Source organism: Eulemur rufifrons, chromosome 18 (assembly GCF_041146395.1).
Source record: "Eulemur rufifrons isolate Redbay chromosome 18, OSU_ERuf_1, whole genome shotgun sequence".
NCBI classification, from domain to species: Eukaryota; Metazoa; Chordata; class Mammalia; order Primates; family Lemuridae; genus Eulemur; species Eulemur rufifrons.
Genome location: NC_091000.1, coordinates 20426682 through 20445557, shown reverse-complemented (window position 1 = coordinate 20445557; position 18876 = coordinate 20426682). Strand labels below are relative to the sequence as shown.

The window sequence follows — 18876 nt, the reverse complement described above, 5'->3', positions numbered from 1 at the left end:
AAAAAGAGACTATATGTGTTCATATTGTATAGAAAATATATGGAAAGATACAAATGAAACTAGTCAATACAGATACAAATGAAACTACTCAATACCTTCTCTACCACATGTCTTTTTTTTTTTTTTTATAATAGTGCACACATTTTTTACTAGAAAATTTTTACTGAGAAAGAAGCACCATGTTTTAGGATAGTGAATTTGACAACGGTCTTATAAGCAGAAAAAAAAAAAAACCACAAAAACTTATTTAAAATCTTACTCTTTTCTGTATCTGTCATGAATACTCTTACATTTTCCCCTACAGAAATATATCAAATCAGGATATAGTTGTGGTTGTATCACTTTCACAAAGAAATTTCACTAAAGTAATATATGAGATCAAAAAAAAAAAAAGAAAAAGAGAAATAGAATGAATGAAAAATTGCCTAGAGTTGTAAAATAAAAGCCAATAATAAAAGATAAGAAAATGAGGAGAAGAAGAGGAGGAGGAGGAAGAGGAAGAGTAGGACGACGATGACGACGTCGATGACGACGATGACAAGAAGCCACTGTCATCGCCACTGCCAGTGTCACCAAACAACTAACCTGCTAGGCAAAAAACAGTATTGAAGGCAAAAGGTGATTTAAAATCATATGCTTAAAACTTGAGATTCAATCCAAAGAAGTACTTACCTATCTAAAGAACCATACATAAATTTTAAGGTTCGGGCAACATCTTTTATCATATTCCTTAGCCGAGGAAGAGGAACTCTAAAAAAGCAAAAATACATGTATTCTATAACATAATCAAATGACACATATCTAAAAGAATCCTTACATTTTATATCTAAGCACTGTGAAAAGTATATGTGTCTATTGTGAGTAGAGCTGTGTAAAATGGTTGCTTGCTACATTAGTACTTGATCACCTTGAGGTCTAGATTTGTGGTTCTAGTATGAATCAAATAGGGACTTTTCATAACACCATTTATCTGTAAATTATTTAATCCTCTCTAGGGTTTAATTTCTTCATCTGTAAAAGGAGCCAATAATCAGTAAGCCCTTCTCAGGTTGATTTTGAGGATTAAATTAAATTAATATATATGAAGTAGTTAGTGTAGTATCTAGGTCCACAGAGAGAAATGCTAAATTCCTAACACTTTTCAGTATTACCCAGATCTCAACTGAACCTCCAACTCCTATGACAAAAATACACCCTAAATGAATTGGAGAAAGAAAAGAAAGTAGCAGAAAGGAGAGAAAGAAATGAACTTACATTTTCTCATTGAAGCCTTATAAGAATTCTACAAGGTAGGTCTTTATTATTTCCATTATAACAATTGATAAACTGAAGTCCAGGAAGTTTAGTAACTGTGCAAGGCCACAAAGGGAGTAGAGCCTGCTGGTGAGTATCCATCTTCTTAGCTCCAAAGTTATTCTCTCCACTACCCCACATTGTATTACTGGTTAGGTTTCTGCTATTCACTGCAGCATCACAGGAGGATCTTTCCATCTGAAAACACATGTCTCTGGATCATGTGCCCCACCCTAAATTCTGTGGGACAGCACTTTTCTCACCGTGCTTGTAAAAGGCATAGAGGTAAGGAGGTGAATGCACAGGCTGTGGCATTAAGACAGATGAGGGAATAATCCCAGGGCTGTCATTCCATTACAAGCTACATGCACAATGCTGGAAATGCAAAGAAATATAAATTGACACTGAGGAGGTGCTTGTGCACAATCTCTCAATTTATCAGTGTGAATAAGTGAGAACAATAATAATACCAGCCTTTCATGGTTATGTGAAACGAGATGGAATAAAAAAAAAGAATCTGGAACAGAGTAGTTGATGTGCGCATTAAGAGAGGTAAAGAAGTTGCTAGGGCTTCTTTTAGATATGATGTTCAGGGTAGAGGATAAAGGCGATCTTCAAATGAATTCTTATATCAAGCCAAGTTCTCTAGGATAGGAATGACATAAATATTTACGGAGGACACCCCCCAAGTCACGAGTAATAAAGATTGAGAAATTGGCTAGAGCATCCCCCATGTGGCACAAACTTGGTCCAGAGCTCAGCAATGACAGTCCTTTTTTAGCTTCAGGATAAAACCTTCCTGGAAACTGGCTCTGTCTGCCTAACTAATCCGAAGGTGCCATCAAAATACGGTTGAACCCTCTTTGGTTGGGCCTTCCTTTCCCCATGCTATAATACCTTTCTCTGTTTCTTCTCTTTTGTCTTTTGGGCTGCTATAAAAGTCTTAAAGACAAATGTTTTAGTTTGCCACTACATCCTAAGTTGTCTTATTTTGGATGGTCTTCAATTCTTGTAAATCCATAATTTCAAAACAACTCCTTAGTTCTTCATAATCCAACCCATTGGCATAGGGCAGTCTCCTAGCAGGATTCATTATAACTCTCTTTTATACAGAAAAACGCAGATTTTTCTATTGTGTGGCTGGTTAAAGAGGGTATGTATGTACATACTATATACATCATATAGTATATGCCACAGCACCATTATCCCCTCATGTTTGTTAAAAGATATAAAATTACAGCTAGATAGGAGAAATAAGTTCCAGTGTTCCATAGAACTGTAGGACAACTATAGTTAACAATAATATATTATATAGGTTCAAACAGGTAGAAGGAGGATAATGAAGGTTCCCAATACAAAGAAATAGATAAATGTTTGAGATGATGGACATAATATTATCCTGATCTGATCACCATACATTATATGTATCGAAACATCACTATGTACCCCATGAATATATACACAACTATTATTGTCAAATAAATAAATAAATTTGGATCCCACATTTACAATATATTATACCGCTTTCTGTCCAAAATTAAAGTCACCTTCAAAACATAATCATTTTGATATTTTTCACCACAGCCACCTTTAGAGTTCCTGTTTGTGGTAGTAAAACATGTTCATAATTTCTCTGATACTCTTCCCTCAAGAAATGGAGTTTAATTCTTCTCCCCTTGAGTATGAACTGGACTTAGCAACTCATTTCTAACAAATAGTATATGATGGAAATGACAGTGTATTACTTCCAAGACTAAACAATAAAAGGTCTTGAAGATTCCCTCTTTCTCTCTTTTGGATCACCTGTTTTGGGAGAATACAGCTGACATGTTATGAGGATACTCAAGCAGCTCTATGGAGAGGTCCACACGGCAAGGAACTAAGGCCTCCTGACAGTGGCCATGTGTGTAAGCCATCTGGGAAGCAGATTCTCCAGTGCCAGTTAAGCCTTCAGATGACTGTATCCCTGGCCAACATTGGACTTCAACCTTATGAGAGACTCCGAGGCAGAACCATCCAGCTAAGTAGCTCCTGGATTCATGAACCACAATAATACCTCTGAATTTTTATAATAAATGTTTATTATTTAAGTTTAGATTATCCCTAAGTTTTTTGGGGTAATTTGTTACACAGCAATAGATAACTAATACACTGCTGTGTAATGAAAGAAATCTGGTAAACAAAGTCGTTAGGAATAGAAAATAGTCATATTTGTGTTTGCATTGTCTGGATAATGCATTTTTCTGGTCTACCATTTTCTCTCTTAGGAAGCTTAAAGCAATGCCAAGAGAAAATTTATCTCAACTAGTATTCTCTAAAGTTGTGTCAGTCACATACTATAGTATTTATTTTGATATTTGACTATGATTCAGTAGACCATATGCCATGGTTCTATGGACCAAAGAGGAAAACTAAAGAATATCTAATAGTTTAATAAAAGTTACCCGAATACTTTTTAAAGTAGAAGAGTCTAAATTACAAGTATTAAAAATCAATGAACAGGGACAGAAGACTATTCTAACGGTAGTTAAATCCATCTCCTTGGGATCATTCGCAATATATATACTCTATTTTCCCCTAGTTTTTAATGTCCTATGATGTTAGGGAAGCAATGTAGTAGAAAGAATTCAGACAGACCCTCATTGAATTTCTAATTCTGCCTCCTGCTGATTATGTGATCTTTGGCAAGTTATTTAACCCTCTTTTGGTTTTACTTTCCTTATCTGTAAAATGGAGCTGGTAATCATTAAGTACACCTGGAGCTGATTTTGAAGATTAAATGAGCTTAAATGAATGTAAAGTACCTACTACAGTTCCTGGCCTCAAGGTCAGTTCATTATAAATGACAATACTGCTTTTACATTCAATGATTAAAATAAGATATATTTCAAAATATTTGCAAATAAGTTAAATGGGAGACCATGATAATATAAGATGTACCATTAGAAGAGTCACTTTAGGGTTACATATTCCTTATTTCATTAAAAGTGCTCAACATCAGGACAAAATACCCTTCTGCTGACCCTTAACTCTCCAAAATTTCCAATAGTAAAAATTCAAAAAAAACTGTAAAGACGCAAAATCCAAATCACAGTATTGTCAAGTTTAAGCAGAGGACAAGCTCATCTCTCAGCTACCTCTGTACTTTCCACAAAAAAGGAAAGTGTGTTGACAGCCTCCACCCTTACTAATTGGTCCAGCTGAGCCTTGGTGGCACCTTTCTGCATGATTCATAACAATAAACAAAGGTAACTATTTCACTAGTGCAACAGGCCTTTGAATTGTAAAAAGTTAAGGAGTTTGCCTTTTGACCAAAATATTATAATTTTAATGAAACAGACTTTGTTAACATTATTTGAGAAATGATTTTAAGCTTACAAAAATCAGCTTACTCTTCAGCAGGCAGGCCAATTAACAATAACTTGTCAGATTCTTTCCAGTAAGCCACATGAACTTGTTTCCCATTTAAAAGGAGGGATGAGCTAAGAAAAAATAAATTAAAAATAAGATTAGAATACATTTAAATGTCATAAATTTATAAAAATCATTCATAAAAGATTGCATATAATATGCTTAAGAACTGAATACTCAATAAGCAAATTTCTTTTCATATACCTAACTGCCACACAGAAAAGGCAAGGAATTGCACAATTAAAATATATTCTAAAATATTAAAAAAACAAAAACAATCCAAAAAAACCCAGCCAAATAAAAGTAGACCCATTATAGAAAAATACATGTAGACCAGGCACAGTGGCTCATAGCACTTTGGGAGGCTGAGGTAGGAGGACTGCTTGAGGCTAAGAGTTTAAGACAAGTTTGGGCAACATTGCAAAACCCTGTCTCTACAAAAGATGGAAAAAAAAGTTAGCTGAGCCTGGTGGTGTGTGCCTGTAGTCCTAGCTACTCAGGAGGCTGAGGTGGAAGAGTCATTTGAGCTCAGGAATTTGAGGTAACAGTGAGCTATGAATGTGCCACTGCACTGCACTCCAGCCTGGGCAACAGAGCCAGACCCTATCTCTAAAAAAACAAAACAACAAAAGAAAAAAAACTTGAAATTCTTTTGCTAAGTGAATATATATAATTTCTTTTTTAAACAAAGCATCCATCCCAGTTGGTTAATTTAACAAATGTTTTGTGATTGCCTACCTATGAACATGATTTGCTAACGAGATTACAAAGAAAGGATGATGTGGTTTCAGTTCAGAAGATGACAATTCAATACATGACACAAATATATAAACAAGTAACTAAAACATAAATCAGATTTAAATGTGTTCTCAAGGAAACTTTTGGGGCAATAAATATATTCATTGCAGTGATGGTTTCAGGGTATACACCTATGTGAAAACTGATCAAATTGTACATTTTAGTTATGTACAGTTTACTGTACTTCAATTATACTTCAATGAAGTTGAAAAAAATTAAATGTTTTAAAAAGAGATATAATAGTGAACTACAAAAATATAGAGTATATAAGTATGTGGAATTTTAAATGTGAATTATTAAACAGACTTTTTTCAAAAAGAACATACTTTTGTCTTAGTAAAGTTTAAAAATCACATACTTTTAGATAATATCAGCCTTTTTAATACTATACTATATTACTATAATTTAAATGGTATATATGCAACAAAAGATATATACATTGCTAAGGAACTCCCAAAATAATAATTTTCATATTTACTTCTTCCTCAAAAAAGTTTTTCTAACTGTATTTACTACTTCCTACATGTTTGACCCATACCTTCTTAGTAGTAACAAGATCTAAATATTAAATAACACTTATCCTTTACAGTAAAAAAAAAAAAAGGTAAAAAAAGCAAATCCACATTTGAAGAGAAACATTTTCTCTAGTAACACTAAAAGGGGGCCTGAACCATGAAAATATTATGCTAAATGAAAGAATTCATGACAAATAGCCATATATTATATTATTCTATTCATATGAAATGTCCAGAACAGGGAATCTACAGGGATGGAAAATAGATTAGTAGCTGCCTAGGGCTTGGGCTGGGTTGATAGCTAAAGGGTACAGGATTTCTTTTTGAGATGAGAAAAATGTTTTAAAATTGATTTTGATGATGGTTGCACATCTCTAGGTGGTTGTACATTTACACGTACACTTTATTTATTATTTTTTTTTTTTGTTGAGACAGAGTCTCACTTTGTTGCCCAGGCTAGAGTGAGTGCCGTGGCGTCAGCTTAGCTCACAGCAACCTCAAACTCCTGGGCTCAAGCGATCCTACTGCCTCAGCCTCCCGAGTAGCTGGGACTACAGGCATGCGCCACTATGCCCGGCTAATTTTTTCTATATAGATTTTTAGGTGTCCATATAATGTCTTTCTATTATTAGTAGAGACGGGGGTCTCGCTCAGGCTGGTCTCGAACTCCTGACCTTGAGCAATCCACCCGCCTCGGCCTCCCAGAGTGCTAGGATTACAGGCGTGAGCCACCACGCCCGGCCTACACGTACACTTTAAATGGGTGAATTTATGTTTGCATTATTTATGAACTATGTATCTCAGTAAAGCTGTTAAAAAATAAAAAGAGGCCTGCAATATTTCCATTATGAATGTAAATTTATACCCTAAATGGAACCTCAGGTACTCTTGTCTTGAAAATGAATCAATATTTTCTATATATACTATATTAACAGTCACAGAGTTAAACATGACTTTTACCCAGTTAATTAAGGAAATTCTTCTGTTGTCTTGCAGATCTTACATCTTTTAAAATACTAGAAGTGTCATTTTTACCAGAAGATGGGTGGAAAAAAGTTAAAGCTTAAAAAACCCAACTCGATATTTTACCAGTATTTATGGGGGTTCTTAAAATTTGAGATAAAATTTCTTTGGAGACTCTAAAATTGTTGAAATATTAAGAAAGAAAATTTGTTTATAATTATATATATATATCACACACACACACATTATAATTCTTAGATTTATTTTATGAAAAAAACAAAAACAAATTAAAAGCTTTGAGCATCCTCCTCCCAAAAGTTAACTTTTGCATTTCAAAGTCAGGGTGGATATCCATAACTGAAAAGGACTTAAAAGAAACAGAGTTAAAGCAAAATAAAAGTTATTACCTAGTAACTTGTGTCCCAGTTACATTTTCTAGCATGTCACAGAGTGTGAGAAAAATTCCTCTCACACTTTTAAGTTTCTGAGAAGCTTCAGACATTGGATAATGATAAAGAATTTCCTGCTGTTAAATGAAAAGAAACAGAAACCATCAAAATGCCCAAATTTTCCAACCATTATTTTTGTCATGGAAAGTTCAAAGTTTGTATTAAGAAAAGAACAACAACAACAAAAAAAAGTGAAACCTTTCAGTTTCAGGAATTTTATTCAAACACAAGGAGAGAACTAAGTCTGGAATTTTTAACTCATTAGCATTTAAAATACTATACTTGAAAATAAGTTAGAGACTGTCAATACTGGTCATGATACCAAATAATATACTAAGTAGGATATTGATTGAATTACAATTAATTTCAAATGTTGTTTTAAACTTTAATCTCCTTAATGATAATTGTAAATAGTAATATTTTATTATATTTAATTACACTCTAGAGATATTCTTGTCCTTGTACCCTGTGGTTACATGTAACTTTTCAAAATCTTTAAGTCACTTTCATACTGACTTTTAAAAGATAATCTTCATCATATTTGGCGAAATCAGTAAACATTTATTTAAACTCAAGACAAGATTGCAATTAAACTTATAAAGTGAGAATACAAAATTAAAGTAGTACAGACACGAAGAAAAAAGTATCATGACAATATAAAATCTTATTGTCTTAAATTTGAAAGGGTTTGCATACCATAAATTAATCTGAATTCATACTTTAAAAGAAAGCACATTTTATTTTAAATTATGGAAAATACCAGATCTATAAGATAATTTACCAAATGCTTAATATTTTTCTATTTTTAAGAAGAGCATACTCCTAAGAAACAGTTTACACAAAATAAAATAAGAAATTTTAAAATCAGGATGTGCACTAATACTTTTATACAAAGAGACAAACCATTCTGTACCTTACTTTTTTGTTGTTACTTAAAGCAACATCTATTTTTCTCACAAGGCAAATTAAAAGCAGGCAAAGTAACAATGTCAAGATAGAAACCATGACGCATTCAGAGTAGCTGTTTAATGACTGTATTCATAAATATTAATAGAACCTCTATTGAAAGCCCAAACCCCCTAAATATTATCATATCTTTTCTCTGGCTCTTTCTGTCTCTAAAGAGTGTTATATACCTTGCTTTGGTCTCCCCATACAATAAATAATTACGTGATATAGAGTGCTTGTCTTGCGAACTTCTACATTATGACAAATATAAATAATGATAAACTGGACACATCTGCTTTTTATATTAATACTTACTAAGCACATTCAATGTATGCAAATTGCAATAGAATATGCTAGTCAAATATACTCTGCCTAACAACTCAAATTTTCTTGCAATATTTCTAGTGTAAAAACAGTTTTGAAATATCTTATCTCTAGAGATTAAATCAAACATTAGTTAAGATCTTATTATGTCTACACTTAATAAATTTAAACCTTTGCCAAAAAAATTTCATTATATTTAGCCAAAATACCAAACACTACTTTAAATAAATAACTAAATACTCTTTGATTAGTTTTTTTAAATCTCCCAGTTTATGGTCTTTACATTTTCAAATCTTGTAACTTGAAGAAGAGAAGCTTTCATTAAATACCTAACTCAAAGAAAACAAAATGACCCTATGACATTTTATTATAAAATAAGTCATAACAGCACGAAAAAAAAGTTCATTTGAGAAAGTCTCTATTCCAGTCATAAAGGCTCACGATTAAAGACCAGGCAAGCTCTACAGTTCCTGACCAATTTATTATAATTAGCTGTATTTTTAAGCACTTGTTAGTAGCACACATTTGCAGCAGCTTCTACTCTGTTCAAGAAGAGTAAAAAGCCTCTCCTAATTACAGTGTTGATACACGGCTGGCAACAGATAGAAACCTGTTCACTTGAGAAACATCTACATACTTTCCCATGGAAAGAAAGGCAAAGATGACAAAAGTGGTAACCTACTCCAAAATGACCTAGAAAGATTCAGGATGTTACATAACACACAACAAAAATTTGTTGTGTGTTACATATAATAAATGCTTAAGCATCTCATTTGTTGTAAAGATACAAGGGACTAGTAACATACATAAGAAATTAGAATTATTAACTCTAGGCCTCTATGTATTTTTCTGAACACAGAAAATAACAAAAATATGTAAAGTAAATCCCTGCTTTGTCATTTTAATTGTTTACTAAATTTTAATATAGGAAGCAACACAAGGAAATTTGTCACTTGGATAAAAATGGCTTCAGCATTGAGAACACAGTCTGAAAGGATTTCAAAAACAAAGAAATGTAGATCAGTTAAATAATTTTTGAGATCTCACTTCTGCTGAAAGCATTATGGCAGACTAGATGCTTTGAGAAACTCATGCTGTAAAACTAGATGCATGGCCAAAATATACTTGTTGAATTCTTGGCATGCAAGAAGTAGAGAGGTTTCCAAGGACATCCTCCTTTCCACCTCCTTCCCCATTGCTGCAAAGCAAGCTGGGGCCTGAGCTAGGCATGGTGAGTGATGAGTAGAACAGGCAGGGTTGTTCTGAGGGCTGATGCCTCCAACAGCTTCAATCAGGACACTGAGCACTGGGCTAATAACAAGGTAGGTGAGCTGAGTCCAGAACAACCTTGTTAAGCTCAGACCCTCAAGTAAGGCTGAAGTGCCCTAAGTCAGTCAGTGGCAGAAGAGGTAGCAGCAAATTCTTTCTAGAGGAAGCTTTCTCAAAAATAAAATCAAGCAATAAGTTTAGTCAAAGATCCCCAAGCACGTAAGAAGGCAAGCCACAACACATGAGAGTTCCCTCAGGACTAGAGATAAGTAGAAAGGGCAGGTACAGAACAGAGAAGAGATATATGCGAAACACTTAGAGAAATAAAGTATAGAATCAAAACAAGCAAGCGAAAGAGACCACTAAAAATATCATGGCAGATTTGAAATGTATATTAGTTAAACAATTTTCAGGAACTTCTAAAAACAAAAATGTAATTGTTTAGGGGAGGAAATGGTGTAAGATGGCCAAATAGAACCCTCCAGCAATCATCCCCCTGCAGGAACACCAAATTGAACATCTATCCACACAAGAAAGCACATAATATGAACCAAAAAAGGAGGTGAGTGACCACAGTACCTAGTTTTAACATAACAAAGAAGTGAGCATTGAACAGGGTAGAAAATAGTCTTGCATTGTCTACACTACACTTCCCTAACCCCAGGAAGTCCAGCATAAAGAAAGAATCTGTGTGCTTGGGGGAGGGAGAGTGAAGTGAGTGTGAGACTTCGCAATGGAATTCAGTGCTGCCCTATCACAACAGACACAACGCAGGGCAGAATTCTGCCAGTGCCCACAAAGGCTGCATTTAGACCAGCCCCAGCCAGAGGGGAATACTTAGATCCAGCAGGAGGAACCCAAGTCCCAGCTGGATTCACCACCAGCTGACTAAAGTAGCCTGGGGCTCTGGTAGTCAGGCTACAAGGACTACAGTTCTTGGGCAAGCCCCGGTGCTGCCCTGGTCTCAGAGGCAGTAAACTTGGGGTGCCCAAGTGAAGTGTCTCAGGAAAGCAAAAACAAATACCACATGTTCTCATTTTTAAGTGGGAGCTAAACCGGGGATATATATGGTCATAAAGAGGTGTAATGGACACTGGAAACTAAGAAGGGAGGAGAATAGGAGGAGGTGAGGAATAAAAATCAATCTACCCATTAGGTACAATGTACATTATTCTGGTGATGAAAGCCCAGATTTCAGCATGATACAAGTCACCCAAGTAAGAAAAAACACATGTACCATCTAACATTTTTTAAATTTAAAAAAATGGGCAAAAAATCTGAATAGACATTTCTCAGAAGAAGACATACAAATGGCCAATATGTATTTAAAAAAATGCTCAACATCACTAATCATCAGAGAAATGCAAATCAACACTACAATGAGATAATCAACTCACCCTAGCTAAAATGGCTCTTATCAAAAAGACAGGAAATAATGAATGCTGGTCAGAATATGCTCATACACTGTTAGTTGGAATGTACAGTCACTATGGAGAATAGTATGGAGGTTCCTCAAAATACTAAAATAGAACTACCATATGATCCAGCAATTCCACTGCTGGGTATATATTTAAAAGAAAGGAGATCAATATACATAAGTGATGCCTGCACTCCCATGTTTTTGGCAGCACTATTCACAACAGCCAAGATATGGAATCAACCTAAGTGTTCATCAATGGATAAAATGGATAAAGAAAACGTTGTGTATGTATATATGTATATATGTATGTGGGATATTTGTGTGTGTGTGTGTGTATATGTATATATATGTGGTGTGTGTGTGTATATATATATATATATATATATATAAAATGGAATATTATTAAGCCATAAAAGGAATGAAATCCTGTCATTTACAACAATGTGGATGGACGTTATGTTAAGTGAAATAAGCCAGGCACAGAAAGACAAATATTTCATGATCTTACTCATATGTGGGAGTTTCAAAAAAATTGAACTCATGAAGATAAGAGAGTAGAATGGGTTACCAGAGGCTGGTAAGGGTATTGGGGGGTGGTGGAAGTAGGGATAGCTGATAGGTACAAAAATAAAGTTAGATAGAAGGAAAAAGATCTAGTGTTCAATAGCACAATAGGGCAACTATAGTTAACAATAATTTATTGTCTATTTCAAAATAAGGAAAGAGTAAAATTAGAATGTTCCTAACACAGAGAAATTATAAATGGCTAAGGTGATAGATATTTTAATTATTCTGATTTAATTATTACACATTTTATGCTTGTATCAAAATATCACATGTACCCTAGAAATATGTACAGTTAATATGTATCCATAAGAATTAAAAATTTAAAAAATAGATTAAAAAGTAGAAAATTTAAAAAATATATATAATTGTTTGAATCAAAAACACAATGGAGAGGTTAAACAACAGTCTGGACATAGCAGAAGTAAGAAACAGAACAAAAGAAAAGGCACATTCCTTACAAAGGAACAAATGACTGACAGTAGACTTCAGAGGTCAGAGGACAAAGGAATACTATCTTCAAACACATTAGAGAAAATAACTATCTACTTAGGTGGCATAAGCAATGCCATACATTCAGTTTATCTTCTTTCTGGCCACACACGAAGACTACATTTGTCACCTCCTTGTACCTGGAGAGACCAAGAAACTAGTTCTAGCCAACAGAATTTTATTTCTACTTTCAAGCCAGGCCTCCAAAATGTCCCATGTGATATTGCATGCTTTCTCTTTTCTCTCATTGGCCAGCTAGATGCAAAAGATCCAACAGAGGACTCTGAAGCTCTTTGGAATAATGGGGCTACAGTCACTGAGCCACATGACCAGAAACATTTACATGAAATGAGAAATAAACTTTCATCATCCTATACCACTGAGATGTTAGGGTTGTTTGTTATAGCAATCAGCCTGCCCAGATTAAGACAGTCTACCCTGATTAATACAATCTAAAATTATAAAGCTACCTTTCAAGAAGGGTAAGAAAAAATCATCAGAAAATAACAACAAAAAGAATTTATCACCAACAAACTTTAACTAAAAAGAGAGGTCCTACTTAAATATATTTTTAGGAAGAAAAAATAAATCTGGTAAGGACAGTTTGAGATGTAAGAAAGAATGGTGAATAAAGGAAATATTAAGCATAATTGTAAATTTAAACTAGGTTCATCTGTATGAAATATATTTTATTATTATATAAATTATATAATACAAATTAAATCATGATTATATATAATATATAATCATATTATATATTTTGTATCATTTTATAATATATAATTTGTACATTTATAACACATAGTTATAATTTATACATTTTATAATATAATAAATAATTAGTAGTTATAGTATAATTATGCACAACTTATGGAAGAAGAATAGCACTAAAATATTAATGTCAACAATATGTAGGTGAAGAGGGGGTAATTGGAGTTAAGGTGTAGTAAGGGCCTTGAATTATTTGAAAAGGGGTTAAGATAGTGTTTAACTTTAGAATTTGTTAAGATAAATTTTTCATGATAAAATTTTAAGAGTAATTACTGAAGAAACAGAGTTTATAGCAAGAATAATAATGATTGATAAGCAACCAAAAACAGGTAAGAAAAACATCACAGAGAAAGCAGTTCAAATAGAAATTTCTAAAGATGGCAGAAACAAATTTAAATATATCAGTAATCTCTATATATGGACTCATTTAGTTTGTCAGTCAGAATATAGAGATTTCCAGATGGGAAATATGCTGCTTGTAAGAGATGTATCAAAAACATAGACACAGAGTCAGAAAAAGAAAGAAAAAAAAATATTCAAATACTTATATAATAAAGTTCTACTAATATTAAATAGTAAAAAATATTTTTAAATGCTAATCTTAAAAAGACAACAACAAAAGCATTATTAGGGTAGGGAGTGTTACATCATAATGATAAAAGATTCAATTCTCCAAGAAGATTTAGTAATTCTAAACCTTAATGCATCTAATAAAATTGTTTCAAAATACACAAACCAAAAATATTCAGAACCAGAGGGAAAAATGCATAAATCCCCATCAGAGTAGGAGGTTTCCATACCTCTTTTGTTTTTTGAGACAGAGTCTCACTCTGTTGTCTGGGCTAGAGTGAGTGCCGTGGCGTCAGCCTAGCTCATAGCAACCTCAAACTCCTGGGCTCAAGCAATCCTCCTGCCTCAGCCTCCCGAGTAGCTGGGACTACAGGCATGCACCACCATGCCCGGCTAATTTTTTTCTATATATATTTTTAGTTGGCCAGATAATTTCTTTCTATTTTTTTTAGTAGAGACGGGGGTCTCACTCTTGCTCAGGCTGGTCTCGAACTCCTGACCTCGAGCGATCCACCTGTCTCGGCCTCCCAGAGTGCTAGGATTACAGGCGTGAGCCACCGCTCCCGGCCCCATACCTCTCTTAATTATGAAAAGGACAAGCTGACAAAAAATTGGTAAAAGATAAAGAAAACTGGAACAAAACAATTAACAGCCTGAAAACATCTATGCTGAAAAGCAAACTGGTTTAGAACAGACACAGAATTTGGAAAGCAAACCACCTTGGTTTAAGTAGAAATTCTGTCAGTTACTAGCTATGTGAACTTGAGCATTTTATTTACCTTTACTAGGATTATTTCCTTACCTGCAAATAAAAATACCCAATGTCTAATACTATGCCAGGCATAAAACAGGTACTCAATAAACACTGAAAAATGAGTGAATGAAAAAAGAATATGTAAAAAATAAAAACTATTTACCATCTATTAATGCTATTAATACATCTCCTTGAATTAAAAGCTAGCAGGAGGATATTGATTAAAACAGGGCACAAAGGAACTTTTTTGGGGTGACAAAAATGTTCAGTATTATGATTGTGATAATGGCTACACCACTATATGTCTTTGTCAAAACTCATCAAATTGTATACTTCAAACTGCTGAATTTTATTATATATAAACAACAACTCAATAAAGCTTACTTAAAAAAAAACACTAACAGGACCTTAGCTTCTAAGTTAGAAGATATTGCAATAATACCTTCCTCCCCTTTCTCCTTTTCCTACTGCTTAAAATAAGTGAATAGTTAAATTGCTTTTATTTTTAAGGCATTTGTAGTATGAAATATTCATATTTATGATAGAGTATAAAATATACAGATAATTTTAAAGAATAACAATAGAACATGATTAATTCACTTTTGTTTCTTCCTTAAATCAAAAAGGCTTACTACTCACTGACAAGACGATAAAATAAAAGGTCCTTACTCTTTCCTTTGCACTTTCGAGAAGACACTCACCTCTTCTTTTGATGTTTCTGAGTCGAGCTGTAGGGTGAGATACATAATGATATGAGGAGTGTTTAGGATATTCTGCTGGATACCTTCAACCTCTTCTCCCCATAGAAGTTTGACTAAATCACTCGTGTTTGACTGTGTCTTTTTTTGTCTTGGTTGGCTTGTCTCCTTTTTCACAGCATATGCATTTTCAAGTGTCAGTTTTACCTTTAAAAATTAAAACAATGTGTTAATTTTTCAACAAGGGAAAATCACCTGCAATTTTCACAAAGAAGGATATGTGCATGCGCATATACTCAGGCACATACGGTACGTTTAAATCATCCTAGAGCAAGGGCTCCTTCCTGATGGCGGGGGCTGTGTATTCTTTTTATATTTGTATCTCCAGCTCCTAGCAGAATGTCTGACACATATCATTACAAATATTTATTGAGCAAGCATGTATAATGCACTGTACAAAAATTCACTTATTTAATCTTGATCACTGCATCCTAAATTACTGAGTACAAAAACAAGAAATGCCATTAAAAAAACAGAAATTAGTATGATCTGAGAGTATAAAGAAAGAGCAACACTATTATAAATGCTAATAGCACTAACTCATCTGAGGAAGATAAATGGAGGAGATTCAGCATTACAAGTGACCTCACGTAAATCAGAGTTAGCTCTCCTTCCAAATAAGGTCATATTTAAAATATTCTTCTCTCAGACATTCTTTCTCGTTCTTTAAAACCAAGGGCAAGGACAGTAAAAACTATCAACATGCTGGATCTTGGATCATGGCTCTAAGAAGATTATCTGTGAGTTTTATCAAGATAGTTTTAATTTCATGGCCTGATGGCAAGACTGGTAAGAGTCTGGAATGTGGCCATTTTCCAGTTATTGAAAGGTAGCTTCTACTTCTCACTTACCTTTCCTTGAAAAAGGAGATATTCATCTAGATGCCAGCTGGCCAAAGACAACTCACTCGTTTAGAAGAAACACCAGTGTATATCTTGACTATAAGATGTTTTCACTAAATATAGTTAATTTTGTATAGTGAGGACATCATCATAAGCTACCTAAGTACAAAGTATTCCTAATGTTTAAAATCTTATAAGAATACATGAGTAAAATGGACATTCTAATGGTAATAATCCATAAAGTTTTAAATTTAAACATTAAAGCCCAATGATTCTTTTAAAATAAGATTACATTTTAAAAGTTAAAAAATAAATTTATGCTTGATCATGAATAAATAAACATAGCCAATATTTAAAAGTAGACAAAATTGTTTATATGTAGTAAGTTATGTTTTGGCAGAAAATATTTTAAAATTATCAAGACCCAATAATAAACAATCCCTATTTTTGATAATTTATTACAAGAGGTATCATTTTCAAGGGCAACTTTAAATATATGATAAATACTAACACAGTACAGTCGCTTTTTTTAAAAATAAGCTTTACATATTCATACTAATATATTTTCATAAAAAAATGTTAAGTATATTAAAAAAAGATCACCCATAGCCTCACTTGCCCATCCAACTACTGTTAGTATTTCACTGTAAAATAAATCTGTCTTGATGAATAAACCTTCAAAAAGGAAAAAAATCTAGATACTCCTTTTTTGTTGGCAACGAGTGACTGTGGTTGTACTCAGTTTTGCTTATCTGTAGCTGCCTGAGGCATGTCAGGGGCATAAGTTAGTTTTGTCTACCTACAGTGAATTAAGTTAAATGCACATCTTTTCTAAGTCTTAGATTTTATTTAATAAATCAGTAAAAAGAAAAGAGACATGGGGTCTCAATTTATGTATACGTATATATCAAGGTAAAGATGAAATAGGTCAAGACTAGCAGTAATCTGTATAGAGAACAGAGGGAAGAAGTTCTTCATGAAATTTTTCTGAGGCCTGATGATCCGGGTACTTTATAAAATACTTAATATAATTTCAAATGGAAAAGATAAACGTTTTCTGAACTTTTTATGTTTTCTGGAAACCTGATGTTGAAAAATGGGCCCTTGGTTATTAGAGCAGTATATCAAAAAGGGCTGGGCATAAAATTAGTATACTTTGGGGGAAAAATACTAAGCAAATTAAACAAAAACATAAAAAATTAGACAACTTATGTGTGAACAATCAAGGGTTATCATCTGATGAAAATTAATATAAGGTTAAGGTGAGAAAGCAAGCTACATAAGCATTATGTGGCCTGAAAAACTATGTTCTGAGGGTGGCACCTGTTCTAGTGGGGATGGCTCAGTATATGTATAGACAAATATAAATACAACTATATATATAAACATAAGCATAAATATATAAATCCTTGAATGGGGTCTGATGAATGGCTTGGTGATCAGAGGGCCTTTTATCTAAGAATGAGGATTTGGGAGTATCCAAAAGCAAATACATAGAAGCCTTCGGTAGTGCTTCCTAGAAATGTGAGAAATCTTTAGAATTTGGGGAATTCCTCAGTATAGACTTTGTGACAAAATAGACAGGAACTTTGAAGATTGTCCCCTGGCACTGGGCTTTGGAGAGAAGCTAGGAGTGGAGGTGTATGAGTGGAGTAGAAAAATCTGATGGGAGGGGGGGAGCATGAGATGAGTGACAGCCTAGGGAAGCAGGGGTCACAGGGACAGCCTGGGTCTGTTGGAGAGTCTGTAAGAGCTGTGCATAACCAGTGGTGACAAAAAGGTGGGTCCTCAGAGAAAGAAACACATCTCAGAACAGGGAGGGCATCTCTTCCCGCTCGCATTCTTGTGGGTAGAGAGGTCAAAAGACAAGGTGTGACTCACCAAAAAATGACAAAAGGAAATGGGTGGTAGACTTAAAAATACACTAAATTTACTTTAGGTGGCAACGACAACCAAAAATTTAAGATTGGTTTACTATGCTTGGTAAAAAATGACATACTTGAAAACTAACTTTTAATGTCATACTTGGGAAATAACAACACTTTTTTTCTATGGTGCAAGGACCTTTTCCCTTCGCCATGACAAAACCCAAACAAAAACACACACCACAGAACCATCCATTAAAATTCTTTAAGGAGTTATTTTAGCCACCATTCTTCTGATTTAAGTAAAGCTGGCTCCATAACACAAAGAAAATTATAATTTAGAAAGCCATTTTTAAAAGCTTACATGTTAAGTAGCCATAAATGTCAGGAAATCTGGTTACCTTGATAAAATGATAAAGAGTAAGACAGATAGTCAAATTAAGAGTTAAGTGCTTTTATTTTTTTTTAAAAAAGACAGGGTCTCACTCTGTCACGTAGGCTGGAGTGCAGCGGCCCGATCACCACAGCCTCAAACTCCTTAAGTGATCCTCCTGCCTCTGCCTCCCCAGTCGCTAGGACTACAGGTATGCACCGCCATGCCCAGCAAATTAAAAAAAATTTTTTTTGTAGAGATAGGGTCTCGTTATGTTGCCCAGGCTGGTCTTGAACTCCTGGCCTCAAGCAATCCTCCTGCCTTGGCCTCAAGCGTGAGCCACTGTGCCCGGCCTATTCATAATAAGAAAAACAGTTACACTTATTTTCTAAAATAATAAAAAGAATTTAATAATATACACTTATGAAAGGATTATATTCTAAAGTGCATATTGTCAAAATTCCCTTGAAATTACATTAGGAAGGCAATGCCATGTT

The 18876-nt window shown here is 33.9% G+C and overlaps 1 protein-coding gene across 1 annotated transcript in view; it reads right to left on the bottom strand.

The window, feature by feature from the left end:
- The window catches only part of INTU (inturned planar cell polarity protein), a 56054-nt gene that overhangs the window by 26882 nt on the left and 10296 nt on the right, over positions 1 to 18876 (bottom strand). The window contains exons 4-7 of the mRNA XM_069493429.1: positions 15243 to 15446; positions 7388 to 7506; positions 4686 to 4775; positions 673 to 750 (exon numbers count right to left, since the gene is read on the bottom strand). Of these exons, the coding sequence (XP_069349530.1) occupies positions 673 to 750; positions 4686 to 4775; positions 7388 to 7506; positions 15243 to 15446 (491 nt within the window). The remainder of the gene's footprint in view (positions 1 to 672; positions 751 to 4685; positions 4776 to 7387; positions 7507 to 15242; positions 15447 to 18876) is intronic.